The 27,754-nt window shown below is 43.3% G+C and overlaps 1 protein-coding gene across 4 annotated transcripts in view; it reads left to right on the forward strand.

Annotated features, from left to right (window-relative positions):
- The window catches only part of cux2b (cut-like homeobox 2b), a 99,088-nt gene that overhangs the window by 53,774 nt on the left and 17,560 nt on the right, over positions 1-27,754 (forward strand). For all 4 annotated transcript variants that reach the window (XM_006797512.3, XM_035910636.2, XM_006797513.3 and 1 more), the window contains 6 exons: positions 13,029-13,107; positions 22,720-22,860; positions 23,063-23,222; positions 24,563-24,642; positions 24,974-25,040; positions 27,522-27,570. In XM_006797512.3, coding sequence (XP_006797575.1) covers positions 13,029-13,107; positions 22,720-22,860; positions 23,063-23,222; positions 24,563-24,642; positions 24,974-25,040; positions 27,522-27,570 — 576 coding nt within the window. The remainder of the gene's footprint in view (positions 1-13,028; positions 13,108-22,719; positions 22,861-23,062; positions 23,223-24,562; positions 24,643-24,973; positions 25,041-27,521; positions 27,571-27,754) is intronic.

Genomic DNA, 27,754 nt, shown 5'->3' on the forward strand with positions numbered 1-27,754 from the left:
TTTTACTCGCATCAAGCGCAAATTCTCGGAAGACTCGGAGACACAGAAAAGCTCTTTCTGAGCGTTTCTCTGAAGCAAGTCGAATCATTGGCCCTGAACCCCCCTCACAGTAATGTCTGAAGACACTGTACAAAATTGCCTTATTTATGCCTGTAATGTAAGCTGTCTGTTCTACTGTCGCTCATTCTCTGTGGAACCAACGATGGTGGCAGCCGAGTCTGGAGTGAATTTGCCGGGCGACTACCTAGGAAACATCAACAGTCATTAATTATGTAAAAACTCCTCTCATAGTGGGAGCAGAAAAAAGCTGCATACAACTGCAGCGCCTGCTTCTATTAGGCTCAATGTACTCTACAATGAGCCCTCGCTGCCTGGGGGTGTGGAGGGATTATCAGCCTACCACCACGACCCCCACACCGATACACACACGGGCTGTACAGTACGCTCACACTGGCACACTAAATGTGACGTTCCATTAAGTTCTGCACAAATGTATGCTTGTGTTTAGCTGCGGCGGAGAGGAGCAGAAATCTCTGTGCTTGTCTCTCCTCCCTAGTCACCCCATCATTCACTCCTCTCCTTCGCAGGTCCCGTTTCTTTTCCCCGGCAATTGTCTACTTTCCGGCTTTTTCACTACAATGAATGAGATCGGCAAATCTGACAGGACAAATGATACGGCGTGTTTGTCAGGGAAGGCTGGGTGAAGGGGGCCGTTTGATTGTTGATAGTGCCGCCACCAACGTCGCTCTCGTTCTTCCTCTATTTGGAGCCAAATTAACCGCAGAGCCGTCCTACGCGGGGCCTACCTGAGATCTTCCTCCGAGGCCTTGCGATTGACAACGGCAGATTTATCAAGCAAATAATGGACCTAATTTCTGCACCATGTGTTTCCGATCCGTCTTCTGCCTGCAACAGACGCCGGATTGTTTGGCAGACTTCAAGCCAGCTCCACACCGTTCGCTCCTCTGTCAGCTGCGCTCTTCTAACCGCGGTTCAAGGCTCGTTCATCAGCGCTGTTCTTTTTAGCGGATGCGGCTTTGGCATGATGTTCCTCCATGCTGAAACAAAGGCAGCGCTGACACCTGTAATTAATTAGGCTATTATGCATTCCGCAATGATAATTGCCTCACTGGAAAGTCACCAGCCTTCTAAGAGGGAGAGAGAGGAGAGGTGGCTGGAGAGCGCTATCCATCATAGAGGAGCACTCGCACTCCCTCTTTCGCTGCCTCCCTCTCCTCTCGTGTCATGCTGTCTCACCTTGACTAGTGTAGGCAGGGCTAGAGAAACACTGTCAACATGTGTCTGGGGGGGCGAGATATGCAGCTGTGCCTCCCCCTTAACCAGAGCTGCTCCACCAGCGGCCTGCCAGGGTCCATCCACTCCAGGGCTTTGGCTCACATTGGCACAGTTACCCGTGACACCCCATCTGTTGTAGCTCTGTTCACTAGGGCAGTACAGTGCCGGGATAATGGGGGCACTTTATTTTTATAATTAGCCCTTACCTACACTTCTCCTCTCTTCTCTTCTCTCCTCTTAACAGTTCTCCCAGCACAGAAATCTAGTCCAGGTGCACTCATTACTACTTTTCGCAGCCCTCCTTCTCAGCACATCAACCGGTGCCTTCATCTTACCCTCAGCACGCCCGCGCTCCCTCCCATCATGCCGTGATGGATACATTTTCAGGAGACACACTTTCCTCAAGGTTTAGGTCACTCGGTGCTTGAAACATTTGAAAGAGCAAACTCAAAGAAAATGACAACTCCCGTCTTTTGAACTACAAAGACGTTCAAAAAAGATTTGTTTTCTCTTCTCCGTTTGTCTCTCGTCGGCTCTTGACTTTGACTTTGCTGTGACTTTGAGGTGTTAGTACGGAGGCTGGTGCTTTTGAATTTTGTTGAGAGGGTGGGAAACACAGTGGTTCTACCGCCTGTTGATGATGACTGGGGTGGGGTGGGGGTGGGGGGGTACCCAGAAGGCACCTGCTGCCTAGCGGAGACAGCAGGCCCTTTGATCTCGGTTTAATGTCGTGCCATGTTCTCTGTCTCTCATGCAGCGACACGTGCCACGTCCGTCAGGATTACGTCAGCCCCACCTTGATCTGTAGAGGTTTGCTGTCTCTCTCTCTCTCTGTCTGGGTCATTATCAGCATACTACACTGGGGCATTGACCTGAAGTCTCTCTCCTCTTACACAGTATATGTAGATTTGCAGTTTTAGCCATGTTAGCTGCTGTAGAGAAAATGATCTTGGTGTATCCACCTTTAGGCTCCAACTGAAGTATCTTGCAACTATTAGATGCAAACCTTAAGTCTTCAAAGGATGACATGTGTCTTTATAACTAGCATGATTCTGAATTATTAATTTGGCAAATCTTATATATGATTGTATATAAAAGATTAATGTAGCCATCCTGAGGTTGTCCATTGGTTTTATTTAAAAGCCTTGAGTTTAATATTTTGGCTGTCGCCATCTTGGTTATTTGAACCAAGCAGGTGTAGAAGTAAGCCTGTTTGGGTGAGAGGAGTGCTAACACTAGCAAACCATACTAATAAGATGCGCTGACCCACTTGCATATGTGTTTCTGGGAGTTTTTCTGAAATCTGCAAAAAAGGCACAAAAATAGGAAAAAATTAATGTTAGCAACTTGCTATTTGCTGCTAATTAAACAACGCAAAACTAAAATAAACTAAAACAACGCAACTTTTGCAAATCACTCGTAAAATTAACTTCAACTATAAGCATTATTTGGGGATTGTGCTCACACAGTAGTTTGTTGCGTTCAGTCAATCTGGCCCTGTGTAGGCATATTGCCCAGACATGCATATGGACAAAAGTACTGGGCCACGGTACACCTACAGGAGCTGCGTGGATATAAAAACCCAAACCATGAAGCTCCCAGCAGACAGTTTCTGTGCTGATGTTAAAGCCAGAGGAGGGCTGGAGCCCTGCAGTTATTGAGTCAGTTGAGCGTCGGTGACTATGTGCCTCAGCACTCAGCGACACCGCTCTTAGGCTACGTTCACACTGCAGGCGGAAGCGCATCAAATCCGATTTTTTTTGACCCTATGCGACCCATATCCGATCATGGTGTGACAGTGTGAACGGCACAAATCCGATATTTTCAAATCCAATCTGGGTCACTTTCGTATGTGGTACTGAATTCGATACATATCTGATGTTTCAGAAAGCGACTGCTGTGTGAATGGTCAAGTCACATTAAATCTGTCTTTTACGTCACTGACACACAACAGACACCAATTATCAGCGCCAGAGAAGCGCTCGATAAGACATCGCGAACGCTTCCTGGCCATCCGGTGAAACTGCTGGGAGAAACGTTAACATTTTATTTATACTGCATAATCTGCAGATTCTGACAGAAATCTGCAACTATCCTTTGAAGCACCGCTCCTCTCTAAAACGGCAATAAGGATCATTATTAGGTTATCTACATTATTATGTAAATAACAAAATAACTTAAAGCAAAAATTGGGAAACGTGAAGTCCGAAGTCTTTATATTAAGGGCCATCAGTTGAACAATATTGTTTGCTCTGGGTCTAAACACAGTGCGTTGTGTGTGACATCTTCTTTTGCGCATGCGGGCCGCTTCGAGCGTTCACACTCGAGCGCGTTTGCTGTCGCATTTTATTTGTAGTGTGAACGAGCAGACAAAAAAAATCGGATTTGATCAAAAAATCGGAATTGAGCATCAAGACCTGCAGTGTGAACGTAGCCTAAGTTTGCGTGACCTGGCACTTTGTGGATGTTTGCACTTTGTATTAATACCATTTACAATTTAATGTGGAATTAAACTGTAAATGGCTCATTAGAACGTCAAGACTGTATGGGTAGGTGCTTGATATTATACACCTGTGGCAATAGGTGTGAAAAGACCTGTATTCAAAGAAAAAAGCTAATTATTACTGAGTAACATATATAAAATGGTAGAATTTACTTAGGAAAACTGGAGCACAGATTTCTTGGATGGGCTGCTCTGTATAATTAACTGCACAGCAGGCTCTAATATTTGTCAGATAATTCCATTAAAAATGCTCCAAATGGCACCGAGAGAGTTGAGAGGTCAGGTGCAGTGGATTGAATTAGTGGATGTAAAGCCGAGCTGAGCTTCAGCCGCAGACACCTGTGTCAGCACACCTGTAAAAGTGGCCACACCTCAAATAATGCACAACTTTAAGCCTTAGAACAGGGGTGTCGAACTCCAGGCCTCGAGGGCCGATGTCCTGCAGGTTTTAGATAACACCCTGGGTCAGCACACCTGAATCAAATGATCAGTTTATTACCAGGCTTCTGGAGAACTTGTTCAGGAGGTAGTTTAGCCATTTAAATCAGCTGTGTTGGATCAAGGACTCATCTAAAACCTGCAGGACACCGGACCTCGAGGCCTGGAATTTGACACCTGTGCCTCAGAATAATTTAAATTGATTAGTTTTTTTTTTTTTTTAAAAAACCCTTCATAACATAAATTTTTGCACTAGGATATAAACCTGTTTAATTTGTTTGTTTTTTCTGCTTTAAATTTGTTCCTTGTAACACTTAATTTTGTGGGGACTATTCAAGGAACTGCTGTAGTTCTGGCTTCAGTTTCAGTCCCTGAGTGTGAGCATTAAAACCTAACAAAGCTTATTATATCTCATCATTCAGACATGTTTTTTTGTTAACTGCCATATAAAATATCTGTGGTAGTGAACGTTATCAGTGCTAACATGTATGTTAATGTTAACAAGCCCCCAGCAAACACTTTCTCTCACATTACGGTGAGCATGCTGACGTTAGGATATAGCTCAAAGCATGACTTCCTGTACAGGGTTGCCTGCTAAAGCCTACATGATACTCCATTGTGGGCGCAGACTGTAGAAGCCCCGACAGCCAAGTAGTCATTCCTGCTATGCTTCTTCGATGTCCGCCAACTGGATCACATGCATAGTTGGTGCATTCTAATGTAAATTCTCTATTGATGAGTCTTTAAAAAAAGGCTGGCCTTCGAACATCTGCACAGACCCTTGAACTCCAGTTTGCATCACTGAGACCCGAGTGCAGCTGAGCAGACTCACGGACACGGAAAGTATATAACCACAGCCTAATCCAGTAGCAGCTGTAAAATGCTATATGAAAACCTTTCTGCCTTCTTCTCCTCAGGTTAATAGGGTCTTGAAACCTATATTGGATTTTTTTCTGGTGTACACTTTATAAGGTCCTACTCTGCCTCCATTCATTGTACCATTCAAATATCATTCAACTATTCCAATACAGTTGAGCCTCTCCCCTTGGGCTTACAGGCTACCATGAATGGTGTCAAATTTTCACATTGAATTTGTCATTGCTTTTGTTGCAGCATGTATTCACATGAGGAGCGGATAAGTGGTTCAGAAGAATATTGGTTTGGTCAGCTTTGGCCATTTATTTGGCTGAGACGGCAGCTCTGCCGTGGCTGAGTGGCGGCAGCGTCAGTCTTTTGTGAGCGCGGCGCATTGACTGACAGGCACCGCTGATTGGAATTGACGTGGCGACGAGATGTGTGTCAGTACTCTGACTGCTCATCTCACCGGGCACCCAGAGATGGCTGCAGCCACCGCCATGCTGCCACCACCGCTCCAAGATGGGTGTCACCATGATTAAATCTGCCCTCAAACACAGGCTGAATGAGAGCAACTTGATGTATATGTGTGTGTGTGTGTGTGTACGTGGGAGTGCATGTGTGGGTGTACACGGGTCCCTCAATGTCCAGACTGTATTGCAATAGTGTTTACCTCTGACTCTCTCCTCCACCCACTCATCAGTCACTCCTCACCAACTCATCTCTGCGCTCCCGCCTCTCCTGTGAACCTACTCTCAAAGCAAAACAACCGCCTGCAGTGACAGCTGCACAAGTGCTGGGCCTGCATGGCTAAGATCAGATCTCTTTCCTGCTTCTGAGGAGAAAATGATGATAGTTTTCTCTTTTTTTGCATTTGTTTTTGTTTTAACATACAGATCACATAAAAGAAACTGAAAGCAGATAACTCACAGGTTTCCTCCTTGAATTGTCTTTTACAATCGAAATATTGCGGTGTTTCACAGAGGCATTCCTGTGACCAGTCAGTCATTAAAAAGTCATCATGAAATTATTTTAACTCTTTTGACCTTTATTTAAGGCCTCCTTAATGCTCAGCTATAAATTACCGAGTGAGATGCTGAATAATTTTGCTGGCTTTAAATGATGATTTACAGATGAAGGACCCACTGACCAGGAAATCCGCACAGGTGCTGATGCCTGAAATAACAATTTGGCTGATGGATGATAACAATATTTTTTTTGTTTACCAGTTTTTGGTTATTTATTTATTTATTCATTTTTTTGGCGCTAGGGAAACAAAGAAATTTTGCATTGAAGCCACTATGAGATACTTTATCACAGTAATTTTACTCAGGACAGGTCAGAATGAATGTTGTTTATAGGGATGCACCGCTGGGTATCTCTATAAACAACATGCATAGCACAGATAATTATCAGCCACAGCCACGGGTAAATGTCACCTTATTTCCAGAGTGGTAGTCAGCAAGTGCACCCCTAAAATAGTATTACCTGCAGACTGGGAGAAGTCAGTCCACTAAAACCAATGTTTGGAAATGTAAAAAAAATATCAAACAATCACTGGGGGTTATATACTGAATATATGTTATAGAAATGTATCTCAGGAAAGAATAATATCGATCGTATTTTGGCTTATCTCCTGTATCAGCTCCAAGGAGTATATATTTGTCACATATCCAGCAGATTCTTCCGGAAATTCTGGTGACAAGTGGTGCTGTGGTGGTAGTGGGCTTCCCACTGTTTTGTTCTAATAAGCATGGAGCGGGACCGGGGTTGTTGTGACATCCTGTCAGCCTGTGGGCTGGACTGGAGCTCAGTGAGCAGCACAGTAGGATGGACTCCCTCTGATTGTGCGCTGACCTTTGCATCATGGGGAAGATGACAGGTAATTTAGAGGCCTCAGGGACTGTGGAACCATACATTTTCTGTCCCCAAACCACCCCCAGCGACGACCACATTCACCTTGAGATGGAGGCGGCGCATCCGCGAATACACACATGCACACACTAAGTCGGAGAGAATGAAATGGCACGCTGCTCACACGGAGGCACAGATGCATATGCAGACATGCTCCAAGCATTCACACATTTATTTGCACACTCTCCGCGTTGACACCCGCCCAACACCCCCATCATTGTCGCACACTCTAATCACCTGCATCATCACAACCCATCCTCAAACAACCAAATCACAGGGGGTGGCAAACTGGTAAGGCAGAGGGGGGAAACGATGATTTAGTGTGATAATTGCATAATCACCAGTTGTGATAATTGTAATTGATGACTGCATAATTGCTAATTGCGCTCTTTATGGGAACGTCTCTTTTCTGTTGTCTCTCTGTCTCTCTCTCTCAGCATTGCTCAGTAGCCCTTCATGCTGCCTCCTCTACTTCATTCTTGACTTGTTCTCCTTTATTTATTCCTCTCTCTTCAGCACATGCTAGCTATTTCTCACATACACACATAGACACTCACTAGTGGGCACTGTAAGTATTCTCAAAGGCTTATCAGTAAGTATTTCCCAGCAGCCTTGTCCCAGAGGCTGTGCTCTGCCCACTCCGCTGCTGCGTGAAGAGTTATGGAGGAGCGTTAACAGGTTTCCTTTGTCTCTCTTTTGCTGCTCTGCCTCAGGCTTTATTCCTCTTTGGAAAATCAACCTGCGGCCAAGCCCATTCCCTTGGTAGCCATATCCTTAATCATGAAATGGGTGAAAACAAAGAAAGAAATGTGAGCCAAACCCAAGGCAAGAGCCATATCACACAGCCAAAAGAGTAGACGTGATTTGGTAGTTATAGACCTACCTTGAGCTGCACCTGTTCTTACAGGTCCTGATTTTTGGCAAGCTGTTGTCATCCTGAGACCAACAACACGCCCGGAATAACTGCCTCAGACCAAAAAAAATAAAGAAGGATTAAGAAAAACAAGCTATCCGATACTTAAGAGCAGTGTGAAGGTATTTTCTCCACACTGCTGCTACAGCTTCACTAATATCATGATATTATAAAAGCACAAGTTTGGGCAGTTTGTTTGTGTGTGTGTGTGTGTGTGTGTGTGTGTGTGTGTGTGTGTGTGTGTGTGTGTGTGTGTGTGTGTGTTAACACAATGCCAAGGAGGAAAACATCAGTTTAAATAAGCAACTGTAGCTGCCATTCAAAATCTTGGAAGGGTTATAAGGCCATTTCCAGACAGGTTGCAGTCCTGAGCACCTGCAATGAGAGATGATTCACAAGTGGTAAACCTTCAAGGCAGATGCCAATCTTTACAGGAGTGAATGTTCCAGCAAATTCACCCCGAGATTAAACCGTGCAGTGCTGAGAGAAACTAAATAAACCCCAAACATTACATCTCACACTTACATCTCAGTCCTCGGTTAGCGTTTTAAAATTCATAACATTAAAATTAAAAAGAGGATAAACAATTATGGCTTTGCGCCTAGTAGTCGTAGCAGCTACTTTTGGCTGTTCCCTTAATCACAATTGGTGACCACAGCTGTAGCTCCCTGCATATCTGGCAGATTTTTATGCCAGCTTCACTTCCTGATGTGTCCCCCAAGAGATTTGTCTGCTCCCAGAATTGAATCGGGGTCTTTAACTTGTTAGGCAAATGCGTAAATCATACACTACGGAGACACTTGCCAGAAGAAAGTCTCTTCTCACTAAAACAACATGGCATCATATCTTAGGTTTGTAAAGTTGCATTTGAACAAACCATGACGCTTCTGGAAAAATGTCCTTCGGACAAACGAGACCAAAGTGGAGATGTTCGGCTTTAATGCAGTTCTAGGTTTGGTGAAAAGAACATGCAGAATATTAGCACAAAGAGCTCATACCAACTGCCAACCACAGTGGTGATGTGGTGATGATTTGGGCTTGTTTGGCAGCAAAGAAACTGGGCACCTTGCAGTCACTGAGTCCACCATGAACCTGTCTGTATACCAACGTATTCTTGGGTCAAATGTAAGCCATCTGTCTGACAGATAGAGCTTGACTGAACGTAGGTTATGCAACAGGACAACAGCAGCAAAATAAAAGAATCAAGATGATCTCAATTCTCCACAGCATTTTAGCGTTGGTAAAATTAAACAGATAATGGTTCCTTTGAGCTCCAAAAAGTTGATTCTGTTCATCTGGATGTGGCGTTTTCAGTGGAGGAAACGTTTCGTCACTCATCCAAGTCTCAGCTGATTGCAAGTTTCCCCAATCTTATAAACAGTACATTTGCATAATGATTGAAACTAGCACCACTGATGAACAATGGGCTGTGAGGTCAGCTTTTTGATTAATATGCAAATTGTCATGACCATCGATCAACAACCATTTCTTCAAGTTCTTCTAAAGGTGATTCTACAAGCTACTAAATAATGGTTCTGTAGTTTTTCCACAATCTGCTTCTGCATGTTGGCTTAGTTTTTATTATATAAACAATGATGTGGTGTAATGTCAAATGAGCTGTTGTTCAAGTGAGTTTGCATATAAATAATTGTAAGATTTGGTACGGACAGAATTTTTTGGTTTATGTCCTGGTGTGCAAAAGCATAGTATTAAGAGGGTTTTACTGTAAATTTAAGTTGAAAAGAATGTGATTCATATGGATATTTAAAGTGTACGAGCAAAATATATATTTTTATTTAACAAAGCAGAATTTTTAGTTACATATTACTAGGGGTGGGGGAAAAAATCGATACTGTGTAGTATCGTGATATTTTGTTTGCTAATAATGTATCGATACAGGGACAGCAGAAATCGATATTTTGTTACAAAAAAAGTTTTTGTGGACTGAGCATATTGATCCTTTTTCTGAGCAAGAATCCTGACATTCCTTCACTATCCAAATGTGTTTAACTTGTTTTTTGGCAGCAATAAACATGACAGTTTACTTATTTTAATTTAAGACATGTTTTATTTTAATTAAGTTTAAAACTTTTTTATTTAATGTAAAATTATATTTGGTTTTAATTTACTTTCAAATTCTTCAGTTGCTGAATGGGCTGCATAGTTTTCATAAATTTCATAGTTCAGAATAGCTATAATTGTACCAGATGGTTGCGTTCAGTTAAGTTGGACTAGACTGTAATACAAACCGTTCAAGTTTGTCAACAATAAAACTGAAATGAGAGAAAGACTGAGTGTGAGACTTTGATATTAGATAAAATGAATATTGATAAAGTTTACCTTTATGTACAGAATCTGAATATCGCAAAATATTTTTAAAAAATTGCAATAATATCGTATCGTGTGTTAAGTATTGTGATAATATCGTATCGTGGGATGTATGGTGATTCCCACCTCTACATATTACGTTGGTGACATATCTGGCAGTTTAATATCTAAGCTAAAACTTGGGTAACAATGAAATTGCACGTTAGCAAGTTACAAAGCAAAGTTAAATCAGCAGCATAAACACAGATATTTGACTCAAACATAATTTTGAGTCAAATAACATTTATCTCTATATTTAAAGGATGCTAGAAAAAGTTTGGGTTAGCTAACAAAGCAGAAACTTAGCTGTATTATTCATGTTTATACTTCTAACCTTTCTCAAATGTCCTAATGCATTCCTAAACATAGCAGGTTGTCCATAATACTGTTGTGTTTGTCGCTATGCAGGAGTTCAGGATAGTCTTGGACAGGTTTTTCTGGTAATATTTGCCTAGCTCACCTGTGTTTTCATGGTATAACAATGCAAATGCAAGAAGCAATTCCCCATTTTAGTGTCATCAAAGAGTAGTCAACATAATAATACTGTAGTAGAAGACTGTGAACTAAAGCTGGCACTGGATCTTTGTGATGTCATCATAAACATTGATCGGCTGAGGTACTTGTGATCCCAGGTGTATCATACAAATGCTGGTCCCTGTGCACCAGCTCCATATGCTCATATCAGTTAGACTTGTGGCTCGAAAATCCCACGTGCTTGACTGGAGGTGGATTATCGTGGTCCTGAGGATGTGATTATGCACAACACCTCAAAGTGCTTTGATGATAGGAAAGGCAGATTTGCGTGGGGGTGTCTTTACGCAGAGCGGACACTAACGTGAGAAGGCATCAGACGGGCGTGTGATTGATGTCTTTGCTAGCGTCTGTAGGCAGGTTAATGGTGTGATTGTGAAGGTAATCTTCGTGTTCTCTCATTAAAGGATGATGGAGGGCCAGCAGACCCTGGAAGATTCAGCCTTGGCTGGTGCCTTCACAAGGAGCTTGGGCTTTTTACATATGCAGTTGGGAGTCTCATTTGATGTATATGCTTTGAGGAAAGCACGCCAGCCAGCAGACTGTCAGTGAAAAGTTGATGACTAGCTGTGGGATCAGCCACCCTGCTGTAGTTGCCATGTAGATGAGGTGTAAGCTCAGGTTGGTGATAGTTTGTCTTGGTGTCACAGAGTGGTGTTGTTGGTTTGCTCATTGTCACGCTGAAGGGAGGAGAAGGAGACTTTTTAGTTACTGCCTCAAAAACAAGCTCTGGGTCACCAAACTGCTCCTCCTCGGGAAGCAAGCATAAAAACAGTGTCTCATCATTGGGAATAAAGCCCGCCTCAGCTGAAGCAGCTCAGTTGTTGATGTACTCATAAGCAAAAGATAAAGCCGGAACGTTATTTATGGTGCCACTGAGCTTCGTGCATTTTCACTGTTTGTGCGCCAACATGCCAACATTAATGTCATGTTCCAAAGGGACAGGGGAGACTGGTGACTGGGGGAGGAGGGGGGCAAATGGAGGGTGGTGGGAGGGTTAAATATGGGTAGAGCTGAGTGAAACAGCACAGCATAGTGTAGCAGGCAGCTGACTGAGAGCGGCAGACTATTGCATCTGTATTGATTGGGCTCCAGCCTTTTCCATTTTCCATGAACTCCTCGGAGCTGCTCCAAGTGGGAGTGATGGGGGGATTTGCCTGATCTTTATGATATTTCTTTAAACATGATGCTGTCGTTATGCCTCCCTGGGGAAGACACCAGCCATTTCCAGTAAATCAAAGGCTCTGCATCCCTCGCTGTTTTCCACACACCTTATTTATAACCCCACTAAACCGCCCCCAACACATTGCCACCATTCTCATAAGTGTTTTCTGCCTTTGCAAAATGAATGTTTTTTCTTTTTTTTTCCTTCGAGTGCAGCCGTACTGATGAGGAGGGGCCCCGGCTTAGCCATACTGCACACTTGACCCACGGTGGTGGAGTCCATTGAGCCAATTCGACAGAGTCTGTAATCAACAGTGACAGAAATGACACGGACAATAGATGACAATAATTTGAATTCTATCTGCTTTTGGAGTGGGGGGCCATTTGAACAAGCCTGATCTGATTTACTGTTGCATGAGGACATGGAGAGGCAGATTCTGACTTACGAAAACAGGCCCGAGGTCTTAGCGGGAGCTGGGAGCAGAGTAACCCACATACCCACTAGTGCAGGTGCCCTCTCCATGGGGCCAGGTGGTAGCTAATTCACTTTCTTTGTCCCTCCTAATGAATCGTTAATTGGTTTGCATCACCCGCAGCGCCAAGGATAGCAGGTGCTGAGTGCTGCTGGTGATGGAGGCCACTGGCAAGTCTCCTCGCACACACCAGCACCTACATTTAACAGGCCAAATGTCACCTCGCAACATGTAGCATCTTGGCAGTGAAACAGCAAGGACATAGTCGTAGTTTATACCTTGTATCTAGTTGTCGCAGATTATGTACAGTAGAAGCCACGCAGCATTCTTCCCGGTATGCACATATAAAAGACAAGCAGAAATGTTTGATCTATCGGCAGGATGCTGTGAGGCTGACCTTTGCTCTCGCTACCATTCATTTATTGCGAGCAATAGGAGAGTTTGCATGCTTTCTGCTCTGTGTAAAAGCGTCAATTTAATGCCTGCAGTGCAAATATTCTGTGCATTGTGAGTTAGTCGTGTGCCAGGATCCTATCAGTCCGTGTTTTCCTTAATGGCATCTTCTCCCCTGCAGGTGGTTGCTCTGAACAAGCGCAGTAAGGAGGCAGAGTCTGCGTTCCTGGGAATCTACAAACAGCTTATCGAGGCCCCAGGTGAGTCTCCCACTAAGACCTGAGATGTGCATCTTCACAAACAACAGCAGCGGCAGCAGCATAAACACCGGCGTTACTCCTAGAATTATCTCTCTCCCTTCCAAGATCCCTCCCCAGAGATCAATTCCCTATCACTGGACCAGGCCTCTAAGTGTACACGCAGAGACTTATCATGCATATGTGAAGAAAAAAAGTAATTTTCTTACCATAGATAGATATGGTGGAACAGTATATGATACAAGATGCATAAAACCCTATAGCCTGTGGCTCTTATCTGGTTTTCAAAGTCTACGCTCTCAGAGTGGTTTCCAAAACTCTGCGTGAGGCCACTTCAAAACCCAGCACTGGTCCTTGAGTGTAGCCTGGCTGAGGAGCGAACACATCCTTGAGGAGCTTTGCTGTTGATTGTGGAGGGCCAATTAAAATCCCAACTGAAGTCTGGCTCTGTGCGGAACGCAGGTCTGATGAGGCCAATGGGGGGGAAAAGGGGGGAAAGACAGTAAGTAAGAGCAGAGGAAAGACATATTGCGTGTTTATTTAGTTGTTATTTCAATGCCACGCAGGGCACATGTACTGTATTGCTCTTTGTTGCAGGAGACGGCAGCAAAACGCAGCCCAATCTCAGTCTAGATCAGAGAAACACTTGTGGCAGGAGTAGAGAATGCTGTTTACAGATTCAATGAATACAAGATAAAAGTCTGCGTCAGAGAAATAGCGACGGCGGCAACTGACTTTTAAAGGTCTCCATTTTTCCTTGAAGTCCCCTGCTTGATATTGCACCACCACACACATGCACACACCCACACACATACACTCTCACACACTTTGAATGGAGTTATTTCCTTGATAAAGATAGCTTTCTTTGAAGATGTATTCAGTTTGATTTTCTGACCTATACCTTTTATATCGAGGCCTTAATTCAAGCCCAGGAGGGTCTTGTGAGATATATATTGTCAAAAAACTCTCTCAAGTAGCAAATAGAGTCAACTAAGAGTTATGTTATGTTCAAGAACAAAGACTGATAAATTAAAAAAACAAAAAAAAAACAAAAAACAAAGGCTGATGTCATCCAACACCTGCTGTTAAGAAAAAGCATTTGTAAGGTAACGACCATTTTTTTCTCTCCGTGTTTCTTTATATCGAGTGTATTTATTCACCCCGCCTGTGGTCATTATATCGAGTATGCAGGAGTAGACATTCCTGTATCAGGTTACATCAGGTGACGTAGCGCAGCCAGCCTCCTACCTCCATTTGACCTTACATTTACAAAGGGAGTCTGTTTCACTGTAGCACTGCGACTCATACAGAGTGAAGCGAGTTGTTTTCACTCTCAGCACTCCGCAAAGGTCAGGGAGTTAGCTATGGTACTGAACACCATGAGGCAGTCATTGCTTGTACCTCCACGGGAGCATGACTTAATACTGTAATAACTACTCAATGAAAACTGTAATAACAGCGTAATGATAACCTTACGTTTAGTGCAACATTGATTTTTATTACTCAGCTGAGCAGAGGTGACAAAATTACAGAATGAAGCTGACAGAAAAACGAACCTTAAAAGTAATTTTTAAGAAGAATTTTCAGAATTTGGATTACATGCTATATGTACTACTAGTATTACTACATTACTCTCAAATTAAGGTGTAGCCTCCTCAGTATTCATTAAAGGTCCTGCTTTTTTACAATCTCAAAAGCATCACTCTCTACACGGCTGTCTGCACTTTTTTACCACAGTGACAGTCACCGTGCTACCCACTGCACTCATGGTGTCACAGCTTTGTGTTTTTTAACTTGTAGGTAAATTGTGACTAGCAATCAAGGTACTAATTGGGGCAAAATCAGAAGAGCACTTGTGAAAAATAATAACACTTAAAAAATAAACAATTTTGAAATATCTGTCAAATATCAATTCAGGAAAGCTCTGTATGCTCATCTGTTTGTCTGTTATTCACCACAATAACCTTGCCATGGTTGATGTCATTTGGACGACCCGTTTTCATATTTTGATGTATTGCCTTTTGTTATTGCCTGGTCTGTGAGTAGCGCCATACATGCACACAGAGCCATGTTTTTATTTGGCTGTCTTTGTGAGGACAGCCTCTTACTTAAGTTTAACAGTTGAACAAAGTGACAAGACTGTACCCGAACCAAATTTTAACTTTCCCTTTAAAATTGAGCTCTTAAAGTTGTCCGGATGCTCCAGCTCGCTGTCTTCCCATTCTGCACAGCTACATCTTTAACAGGCACAGTCACATCAGTAACATCTGACACATTTATAGGGCATCTGTAAATTGTAACTGTGACCAAAGGAAGTTAGGTTACACTGAATACACAGGCTTTTTAAATGAGAATCAAATAACTTATTTTTTTGCCACTCATAAAATATTACATTATTCTGTAATGATGTGGCCAGGGTCTCCATGTCTGTCTGCTAGCATGTCTCACTCTGCAGTTGCCTACTCACTGTCACATGGTGTGGTTTGATCACAGCAGCCAAATCAGTCAGAGCACTTATGTTTTTGGGCCTTCCAGTATCTGCCATCTGTGAGAAGGGCCTTCAGTATCCTGTGCGTGTTTGTCACTGTACATCTTGCTGCTTGTGTCCAAGGTCACCCCCCCACCCCACACACCCCTCCCCGCCCACCTCTCGCTAGAATGGATGACTCCAGGTACAGCGGAGGACAGTCATTTGGCTGTGGCCCCACTTCATTTCTCTCTGCCCCTCAAACACAACAGTGAGCTTTCCCACCATTCCCCCAACAAACGCTACAGCTCATGTATTTTTAATCTTTTGACAGATGCAATTATTCTTTACACGCCGTGCTCGTTAATCTTAATGCAGTTATTACTATTCATTGCAGGACGTTTTTCCCCTCCTATTATTTTATTTGAAAGTGCCTCTCCTTCAGCGTTTGTGTGTGTGTGCACGCTCAGTGTGCGCCGGCACCAAGCCTGTGGTCCAATCAGAGCGGGCCGACAGCGGAGTTAATGAATGCAAGAGGAGAACAAGGAAAGAAGGGGGGAGGGGCCCACGGTGCAGAGGCTTAATAAGTGACCTGTTGTATAAGGATATTATTAACATGTGGTCACATATCAGTTATTCACTTTGCCACGCACGCTATCGGCTCCAAAAAGCCGTTGCAGTCGTGAGATTCCAGCGTGATAATGCTGCGGTTTGTTAATGCTCCTGTTCAGATTGCAACAGTAAACTCAGAGCAGAAATAACTTTTTGATGCGAGTGATTGAAGTGATTTTTTTCATCTCCTTTCATGAGGCCCCTAAGCCGAGATGTCAATCCGCTGGAGTGTTTCATTAGCGTTCTATATTTTGATTTGCCTGTGACATCTCCCCATGCTGTGCAGTGTAACTCCTACCCAGTCTGGGGCTTGAAAGAGGCCTGTTAACAGTGTTTCCCTAACAATGTTTATATCACCTCCACATGGTTTTGATCAGCGCACATAAACACCTCCTGATCACTGAATGCTGAAAAACAGTGGCAGCTTCTGCCCGAATTCATCGGTTTCCCAGAGATGCTCCCGACTTCGTCTCTGCCTTCTTCTTCCTCGCCTTCTCTCCCGGAGTGTGCGAGTGCGCGTGCGTGCGTGTTCGAGTGGCGTTTGAACGTCTGCGTTTGTTGCCACCTCTGTGAGAGCAAGGAGGCCCTGTCGCCAGGGGCGTAGCCCTGAGACTGACGCTCCAGGTGTTTGCTCTTCCTTTCCTCCTCGCAGTTCACACACTCATCCCTCAGGATCCACCCCGCTCCCCCTCTCCTTTAGAACACATCGCCTTTTATCTGAGCGGGGAGCTCACTGAGACTTTCTGAAGATTCTGATCTGAATACACCCCTCTAAGTGTGTATGTGTGTCTGTGTTGGGGCCTACGGCGTGTCTGATGTGTGTGTCTATTTATGTGGAAATGTTATGACAACAGCGCTTGCTAGTGGTGACCGCGAGCACTGCAGACGAGAGCCCAGGCACAAGCAGCTTTTTTGCCACATTAAGGCGCGCGTCGTCTTGTGTTAAGAGATGCTTGTAAGTGCCTCACATATTCGCATCAGATGTTTCCCTCGGCTATGAGATTATCTGAACGCAGCACGCTGACCTTAGTAATTCAGAGTCGTTCAGATGCATAAAGAATAGTTGTCCTTCTTCAACCTCCCATATACAAATGCGAGCACCAGCAAGAGAGGCCTGCAGGGCACGGCGAGCTGGCTTTATTGTAATTGTGCAGCTGAGTACCTACAGTCAGGAGGAGAGTGAAGGAGAAGTGCCTTGTGCATTTGTGGCAGTCCTGTTGGAAAATAAGGGCATATAAAAGCTGATGGAAAAATGAAAGCTCTCTGGGCGGGACGAGATTATGCACAAGTGATTAATAAGAGCAGTAATAAACAAAGGCCCAGGAGATGTTTGAGGTGCTTAATAATGCATTATGTTCATAAAAGAGCCGGGGCCTCTCCAACTGATCCCTGTGGAGTAGGAGACCCCAGAGGGACCAGGAGAGTGTGTTCTTAAAAGACAGCAGTGTTTGTGTGTTTGTGTGCATGTGTGTAGGAATGCATGTGTGTGCGTGCGTGTCTAACCAAAGTATTCAAAAATTTTTTTAAACAATAGGTCGGTATATTTGATGAGGTTATATCATTGTGATTTGTCTTACAAGTCTAATAAAACAAGACTGGGAGGTAGGTGGTTTTATCATTGTCACATTTCCAGTGAAGTTTGGTTTGGATGTTATTGGCACATCTATTTTTTTTCACTGCAGCATCTCGTGTTAATTTTAAATGCTGTCTAGCTCTACTCTTTGTTCCAAAGCCCCGGTCTTTGTTCTGAGCTTTAAAATGTCTCGGTATTGATGTCATTCCTTCTTCGTCCTTCAGTCTGTCAAACAAAGACGCAGAACGGCAATGAAAAAGAACAGGTTAAAAAGTTTCTCTTTCAGCTTTGTTTTGTTCGTGCACACAAAAGCCTCCGCTTCCCACAATCATATTTTTTTCATTCCACCTTCCATCTTTTTTTCATTATTTTTTTTATTTATTTATTTATTTTTTATTTTAGCGTTTTCTCACTCCTGCCACATCAAGGTAAAGCGAGACTTGGGTTTGCTATCTGAATATCAAATGCTCGTTGGTTTAAAATACGCCACAAAAGGAACAAAGTTATGTTTCTGAATTTGCTGCAAGTGGTTTGTGTTTCTTCTAATCAAAACGAATCCTTGGGAAAGAGGCACCGTTTTATTCGATACATCTTATGTCACGATGCATTGTGTGCGAAGGTGAGAGCGAAGCTTTAGTGTTCTGTCAACCTAGTTTTAATCCTTGACAACAATATTACAGCAGTCTTGCTGTTTGTTGCAGCAGCGTCAGAGCATGTTTATGGACCTTGAAGTCCACTCAGAGGGAAAAAAAAAAAACAAGACTGTTTTGAATGAAAAGAAAAAACCTTGGAGCACAGCCTTGTAAATTAATTTGTTCGTGTTGTATGATGGGAACACAGCTGGCCTCATTAACATGCGCACAACAAATAATTATAGCTTCTTTTTTTTTCTCTCTCTCTTCAGCCAGCCAATGCTTGGCTAATGGGCTTGCTGGGTTAATTATGTCAGAGCGTAATTACACAGGGCCCAGGGAGACATAATGGTGCACCCTACTGCGCCCACACCGCCTAATGATGGTGTATCGCTGACAGGGCCAAGACGGACCGCCCCGACACACCTGCTTGTCTTGGCGCACGCCACGCTCGTCCACCCCCACCCACCTAGACGCGCAGCCTGAACCTGTGCACCCTCCTCCTCCCCCCCGGTGCCACACGCCATCCGCCGAGCCAGGCTCTGACTGCTGGACCAAAGGCTCACCCAGACACACAGTAGCTGCTTTGAGATGTGTAACCGCACAGAAACAGCAGCACAGTGACCACAAGCAAGGAGCTACAGGGTGGTAACCTCATTATCGCTCAGCTAAAGTGATGAAACTCAATATCAACATAGCGAGTGAGGTGGCGTGAAAACTTTAAAAAGTCACACTAACCTTTTGTTGAGGATCAGTTGGGGTTACATTAATCAAATGGGTATTGTTTATGTAGTTTGCCCTTCTCTTATGTTGGTATTAATTACATTGTAATTTCTAATTAAGGATGCACACACAGCAAGATGAGCGAGACAGCCAGAATGAAAATCTGCAGCACGCCCATGCATCTTCTCTACTTCCAGTTTTCTCACATACAGTTAACGATTAGTGGCAACTTCTCATGGATGCGGACGATTAAGAAAGAAACCGTGTACGACATCATCAATAATGTGGCGACATCAGTGTGAAACAGTATTTTATGTTAACCTGTTGTTTTTTTCATACTTATATCTAAGTTTTGCAGAGCACCTGACCTGATCAGGGTTTAGAATATGGTCTTTACCACAGACTGTATATAAAAGATGGATGTATTCACTGTGAACTTCCCAACACATTCTCAATCCCAAAGCGTGATATGTTGCGCTAGGTGACAAATCGTCAACATATTACGCTTCACGTGACGTCCCTAAATGACGAGATTGGAAAAATTAGAAAACATGAGAACCGTTTGGATTCAATCTACACATGTTCATTCATTTTACTTAAATCGCTTTGGAAAACACTATTTAACGTCATTAAAGTGCTGGTTAAGGTTAGGGATAAGGTTAGGGTTAGGGCTGGAATACTTGGCTGCGGGGTGTATTGCCATGTGTATACCATTATCATTCTACTGGATTTCACCCATAACTCGGCGCATAGCATAACAACAGGAAAGGTCACCTTTCGCGTTCCTCAGGAACACCGCGGGGTGTGACAAATTGTCGGGATGTTACGCCTCGGGAGTGAGAATGGGCTGCAACTTCCCCCTTATGCTTTATTGTTTTTCTGAGTCAGAAGTTGCCACATGTGGATGAGATGGAGGCGTTCAGCAAGTCGCATTCATAGCCTTTATGGGTGGATGCCAAATTTTGTTTGGCATATTAAAAATTCTGTCATTTCACACAACAAAATTGGCTAATCGTGCAGTTAAGCTCATAGCCAGTCAGTGATATTTAAAACTAAAATTTAAAACTGCATTTGAAAATGCTCCAAAAGGCATCAACAGCACAGACGATGAGAGACCAAGTCCAGGGACTTCAGGTCATGCCAGGCAGATGTCTAGCAGCTGCCATCTGTCACTCAAAAATGGCCTTTTAGCCATAAATAATATTTTTAGAAGTTTAAATAATGAATGCATAAATAATTCACCCTGGTGCGTCTGTCATCTACTTGGAGACTAACACAATATTATGTATATTTCACTTGTAACGTTGGGTATTTTAACATGGTAGTTGATGTGGAGTGACTTACTTTTGTGGCAAACCTGAAGGAACTGCAGTTTTTGATACCTGGAAGTTTCTGCTCAGGCTTTACACATTCTTACTGTTTTGACAGTTTGCATATAATGAAATTTACAAAACTCTTTTTAAAAACGTCTTGATGTGACTGGATCAAGAAACACAAGAAGTCAGACAGGCCGACATATTACTACCAGCCTCCCTTATTTAGAAGAGGAAGAAAATCTCACTCTGTTCAGTGGCTGCGATTTCAGTGGTTGCACACGCGGACCTATATTAACCAGGGAAAACGATGCATTAAATGTCCTGTGATTTATTAGCTGAAACGACCCGCCGTTGCCCAGTCACTTACCACGACCTGAGAGCGCACATCCAATCATCCATAATTAAGATAAGGGATGAATTAAATGGAAGCATTTATTTGGGCAGACTCTGGTGTGACTCGCACAAAGTACATAATGCCTCATCAGCTGCATTATATTTCTTGATTGGCGGGAATGTGAACTTTAAGGTTAGTGTTGAATTCCTCTCCACTTCCAGTTTTTTAATGGTGGATTTAGGACCAGAGCTGCTCTGAGAAGAACCTCCATCAATTAGTAGCTCTATTTTCCAAAGTTAGCCGCAGTCTTTCTGGACTCTCCTTGAGTAACTGTAGATCCGAGCCCCTTGGAGAATATCCTCTCTGCTCTACTTTGATGGGGGTTAATTTTGTATACAGACTTAAGTTATATCCCTTCACTTTAAATTTGACTTTACTTTACTCCCCTGCCACTGATTGATAATCCTGGCTTGTCCATGCGTGAAAGATCCCTTACTATAATCTCTGTCCTTTGATCATTAAAAGTTGAAAGGATATATGGGAAAGAGGCTGATAAAGTGATTTCTGTGACAGTGGGTCGATGGAATAGCAGTGCTTTAAGTCATCCTGTTTGTCTTAGAAGAGCTGTGCTCTTAATAGTGATGTCCCTCGTGACTGATGCAATATCTCTACAGTTGGTGTAACAATGAATGCAGACAATGTTTGACTGTAAACGGTCCTGGGAAAAATAGCTCAATCAATTAAATGGCCCAAAATGTTTGTCTGATGAAAATGCAGATACGGCGAGCTGCAATGTTCGAGCAGGATTTCAACAAATTGCACGTTGCAGAAGTTTTCGGCTCTTTGATGAGCGTTTATTATTTCGTGGCCTGCTGGTTCAGAGTTTGCATTCTCTCGGTGGCATCTGGCAAAGTTTAAACGTCTGTGGCTCCAACTTCTTATGAAAAGTCACTTCAGTCAGTGCCCATACTGAAGAAGGGATCCAATTGGGTTCCACACAGAAGTCTAAGATGAGTGGATGAAAGCTGTGGGAGAAAAGTTTGTGCAGCAAAGCAGCGATTTTCCTCCTCTTTTAGAGTTTTGAAGGGCTGCGGTGTGTCTGTGCATCTGCATGTGTGTGTGTGGGTGAGTGTAAATGTGTGCGCGTGGCTCTTGCTCCCCCCCCCCCACTTGTCAAGGAGCTCCCCTGAGCTTCCTTCTCTGTGCTTTGGCACTAGAAGTCACCTCCTTTGGTGTTCGGCAGGCAGGTACACAACAGGAGCAGCTCTCTCTCTCTGAGCTGTTGAACTTTTCGGGAGGGGAAAAAAGGGAAGGGGAAGATTAAAAACAGCCCTGTGATGTGGAGTGCCGAGCTGCCTCCTGAGAATTCCTGGCATAATAATTTAAATGATCAAATGATACAGAGGAGACTTGTTAGCTGAGAAACAGCCTCCTAGTTGGCCCCATGGGCCTGGTGCTGCCGCGCATGCATTGCAAAACAGCTCCTCTGTTGTGCTAAAGAATCCCGCTTTTTTTTTAACCTCCTTTTCAGGAGCAGAGTTTTTCTACACTTTGCCTAGGTGTATACATGGGACTTAAGTCTCTGTCACATATTCATTGTAATCTCTCTCTCTTTTTTTTGTCGTCTTTGCCATTCATCAGCATGTGAGAGGACTCATTAGATTAGATTTTTGAACATGTGAAGGGTCGGAACAGCACTTGTGTCATTAGGTCCAGGCTGTGAAATTTTCAAAGGCGGCTGAGTGGGGAAAGTCTGAGAGTCACTCTTTGGAAACAAGTCTCAGCGGAATAGCCTGCTTCTGTTGAAAGTGCGAAGCAGAAAACTCTGTAATGTGCTTCACAGACAGTGCACACAGTTAAACAGCTATTTTGCCTTTTTTGAAAAGTAGAAGTGTATGGGTATCATGTGAATCTCAGTTGTTCTTCCTGCACAGATTTGTTTGCGCGTGTTTCCACAGATCCCGCTCCTGTGCTGGAGGCCTCACATTCCCTGGAGGAAAGACTGCAGCAGCTTCAGAGTTCAGCCCCAGACAGCGAGGCCCTGGTACGAGAGATCAGCGGGCACTGGAAGAAACACCTGGAGTGCCTTGAAAAGACAGGTCAGCCTCAAATCATCTACATTAAGCGGCTGCTGCAGTACGTGTCTGCAGGTATACGAAGCTTCATTAAAATACACCTGGTGTTGAAATATATCTGAGTATCGGAGGAAGCGTGTACAAGCAACATCGTTAAATAAAATAAACTGTCGTGTTTCATTTCTGAGCCCTCACTTTACCAACTCGTGGCTCTTCATTTACACAGAGCCCGCAGAGGACGATCAGGCAATCTCAGACACAGCAGTGAATAAAGAGGCCCCAGAATCCAGCCCTCCAGCCTCCCTGATGACCCCAAACAGCACCCCGGCTCCTGGGGCCCCAGACTCCCCACAGCAGAACCACCGGGATCGTGCTAATGATGGCGGGTGAGAGCTAGTTTTTAATTCATAAAAATAATAAATTGTTGTTATAACCTGTGCACACAATGGTTTGTAATTCTTAAAGAAATATGTAATTGAAGATTATATTATATTTTCCAGCTCATGCTGACTTTAAACTGACTTTATTATTCTCATGTAGAGGTTTGTTATTTTGGGAATCTGCTTGAACACATGCTTTAATATTCCATCTTACACAGCTGCACCTTTTCTCACCCTGTCTGAAATACAGCTTTTTAGCTCCCATCCCTTTTTCACAGGTAGCTCCACATATTTGATTTGTCAGACTTTTACCCCAAAGTATTTCTAGTACTTCCAGAAATGAACCAGTCTGTTTTTGAGGCAAGACTGTTGACTGCTAACAAATCCATTTTGGCTTCTGTGCCTTCTAACATTGTCTCTGGCTGATAATTTTAAACATAAATGTAGACAATATCACTACACAGTCATTTCTGTAACTTATGTGAAGCCATTTGCGGTTTAAAAAATGACTCTAATGGCCGTGTTTTCACCACATAATGCTGCAGAAACATAAAAATATGTTCACACATCTTACATACAAATAATGTAAATTTAGCTGTATAAAAATATAGCGTATGTGAGCCCAGCGAGCGGGAGAGAAGCAAACAGATGGTAAAATTACACAGGGATTTTCCTTTTATGGTGGGGATATTACCGTCAGAACTAAAAGTTATATACTTGGTCTTCAGTTCCTCAGATGTTGGGAATACATGAAAATGTTTGGGTCCACTCCTGCAGCACGCAGCGGAACATTTTGTGTACCTTGCTAAGATCTTTTAAAATTAGCAAAAGCAGCTCGAGCATGGCGTTAATGGGAAGCAGCTGACTGCATCTGAATTTTTTAAGGCAGCTGCTCGTTCTTTATCTGAAAGTTTGAAAAATTAGTTGCTCTAAGGGTGTCATGTTAGCATGCTGCATAGTGAAATGGATAGAGAACAGAAGAAAAGCCTGGCAGTACACTAGCAGTGTTTCCAGATTGGGATGGACTACCCTGTATACTGGAGAACTTTTTATAGTGGGCAAAAACAAATGCAGTAAAACGGGCAAAAGAATGTGGCCAGCCTGAAAAAGCTAATAAAACGATTTTAAACTTGAGCTAAAACTGGCTTCTTGTGTGTGTGTGGTGGAGGAATGGTTGCAAACATCCCACTTTATCTACACGCATCAAATGTGGCCCAAAACACGTCAGCATTTCAGTAATTTAAAGCATTTTCCCTTTGCTCTACTTGGTTTTGATTAACATTAGAAGTGCGCATTAACGTATGGCCATGATGTAGGCAGGAACTGACAAGAGTTTCTTTTCTCAGGGAGGAGGAGGAGAGCGCTGATGTTAGCATGGCTGACAGACTATCAGAGGCCGAGGAGAAGATCAAAGTTCTGCATTCATGTAAGTGGTTTAAACACTGGCATGTGCTGTAGCTGTTAGATTTAATATCAACCCATTAAAGAACCATTGCTTTTCTAATTGCAGTATGGTGCCCCCTGCTGCAACACTGCTCCCCGATTGGTGCTCGTGTTTACATAAATAAAAATGAGAAGTTGATATATTTTGTCAGTCTAAGTTGTTAGCTGTTAACAAGCTGTGTTTTGAATCTGGACTGGATATTGATCCATCCTGAAATTGGACCTGTACAATGTAGCTTTAAGGTAAAAGTTCATGTGTCTTTTTTTTTCTTTTAACATGAATTTCTGACTCCCCCCTGTGTGTTTCTCATTAGCTTTGAACACTGCACAGACAGAGCTGCTGGAGCTGCGGTGTAAATACAACCAGGAGATGACGAACAAGTAAGAGTCTGCCTCTCATCTCACGTTTTCTGTTTACTTTGGCACACATTTCCAAATTTCAGAGGTTTTTCCCCGCTCCCTCCCGCAGTCGTGACGGCTGCACGCCAGCATCACCGTAGCATTTCGAGTGCTCAAGCCGCTCTTATTTTACCTACATAAACTCACGTCCAGTGTAGAGCTGAGGAATGCCATTGTAAAAGCAGAGAGTGAGAGTGACTCAGCCACTAATGCAGGTCGATGAGAGAGGTCTGTGTTTGCTTTCACTGGCAGCTGGGCCTTGACAGCCCTCAAGAAGAATTGCTTCATTTAAAGATTGCTTCAGAAAACACTCTACCTTGTCCTGGTCTTTGAGCGCAATGTATCCACCACACGGCTGAAATGAATCTGAGCTTGTATGAAGGATGTCGATAGACATTCAAAGTAAACACTCCTTTGTTTGGGTTGTGCTCTAGAGCACAGTCAGCCGCTGCTAATGGATTTTCTCCCAGGCTTAATCCTTGGCGCAATTGAACTGATGTCTCCAGACCCGCTGCCATCCATTTTGTCGGATTGGACACATTTTCAGTTTGGCCTTACCTTTTTGCAAAGAGCTGCGATGTGAAAGAGCATCTCTGTCATGTAGTTTGTCATACTGTGTGTGCGTGTTGCCCCGGTCGCATTCCTCAAGGCCGACAGTAGCAGCAGCGACTCCGCAGCTCAAGCTGCAGCTATCCCGCCCTGACCCCAAGCGTCTGAGCGCCGGGCCGGGCCTCTATTAGTCTCACTGACTGTTTCCTCGGTGCTGATAAGAAAAACTATTTGTCTGCCTCGGCTTGAGTAGCTGAACAGGTAATCAATACAAAACATTTTCCGTAGTGCACAAGTTCATTAAACGTAGAACTGACACCTGTTAGTGTTTACTGTCAGGAGGACGCCATCTATACAGGCCTTATTGAGCATGCCCATGACCCTTTAGAACTGGGGCTGCACCAACTGCAAGAACGGGATTGGTCGGAGGCATCATCTGACAGATAGCTGCACTACAGCCACGTTCACACATGCATTGCATTCCTGAACTTTGCTCATACATACCTGACAGAAGTGCATGTGAGAATTTAGATGTCCAATCAGACATTTGCATTCATACCTGCACTAGTTTGATTCTCTTGCAAAGCCACATCGTGTTGATGAGTGAATAGCGCAGCTTATCTCCTGGTGCATTTATTAGTAGTGCATGGATGCCATGTGTTCTGCCGCCTGCACACTTCTGCAAAGTCTAGCTCCTCTAAACTTTGCAGAAGTGTGCACCACATAGGAGAGAGAGAGCAGCTGATTCTCTCAAAATTGTCAAGTTCATTTGTCTTAATGTCTTATGCACAAGTATTGAAAGATTGCATTTGTGCGTTCTTGTGATCCCATTGGATTAATAATTTTTCAGGTAATCACAGCTTTTGATGTGAGACAATGGAGCAGATAGGCGCAAACATGAAAGATAATGAGGGTTTGACTGAATATAGTTAGTTTAATAAGGATTTAAAAAGTCTGATGTGTTCTTTGAACAGTTTTGTTTCCTTTGGTTAAAAAGGACTGCTGTGTCCCGAAACTTGAGAAACCTATGTGCATATTTAAATCAATCACAGCGTTCTCGTTAATTCATCCTTATCTACCTTTTGAAAATCTGATCCCATGTGTGCAAAATGAAACTGTTGAACTTCAAACACACCTCATGAATGATCCTGCTGAGCTTCTGTTTAAATTAGACTTCTCTGATTGTTAGATGTATGGAGGCTGGAAGTTCAGCCTCAAGAGTTCTGAGGGGGGAAAAAACACGATTCGTGTATGCATCCGCTCGCTCGGCCGCTGATGTTGTGCCATCAGAACTGTTCTTGGGGTATCTAGGATTATTAATTTAAAAAATCCATTATATTGAGAATATTTCCATGATTTTGAGGGAATAAAAAGTTCGGGAGTTAATTTTTTGTTATTGTGGACTTTGCTTTGAAAATATGTCTCTCAAATTATAATTGATAGTTTTTTTTAATGCTTGGTAACATATTAGCTGTAGGGGGTGGGAATTTAAACTCACTTTTTCCAAAATCCCAGCTGAGTTTCTAATTTGAGGTACTGAAATGCCAGAATACAGACAGTGATAAAACTCAATTGCCAGTTCATTAGGGACTTTTAGCCTCTAGTGTGTTGAACAGTTTTTTCCCCAAATATTCTGTGCATAATGATTTATGTGTAGTAAATGTTAGAACGTCCTTTTGAGTATAAAGTATATGTGTGAAACAAAACTCTGCAAAACTCTATTGTGCATTTCCTGTTGTAGGTCAGTATTTGCTTATAGGGCCATAGCTTTCCTGAAATATGACTGTCACGCTACAGCTTTTTTTTCGTGTGTAGCAGAATGTGTAATAGCAGTTGGTTTTGTTGTTTTGTTTATTTGAAACTGAAAACATGTCGCCAGTAAACCTTCTCTGTCTGGATGTGCATGTGCTGCAGGGCGGAGGAGGTCGACGGCATCATGGCGAGTCTTGAGAAAGCAAACCAGGTGAGTTCGGTCTTCCTGTGCACTCCTCTGATTGAGATGCTCCTTCATTAAGGTAATCACTCCTGTAATCAAGCCTCGGCTTTAATTAGGCACCCTCCGCCCTGTGCCTCCCCCCCCAACCCTCTCCTCTTCCTCCCCCCTTCTGCCTCCCGTGCCCTGAGAGTGTGATTAGTGAATGTAAACC

This window comes from Neolamprologus brichardi, chromosome 12 (genome assembly GCF_056152115.1).
Source record: "Neolamprologus brichardi isolate AB-2024 chromosome 12, ASM5615211v1, whole genome shotgun sequence".
In the NCBI taxonomy this organism is placed as follows: Eukaryota; Metazoa; Chordata; class Actinopteri; order Cichliformes; family Cichlidae; genus Neolamprologus; species Neolamprologus brichardi.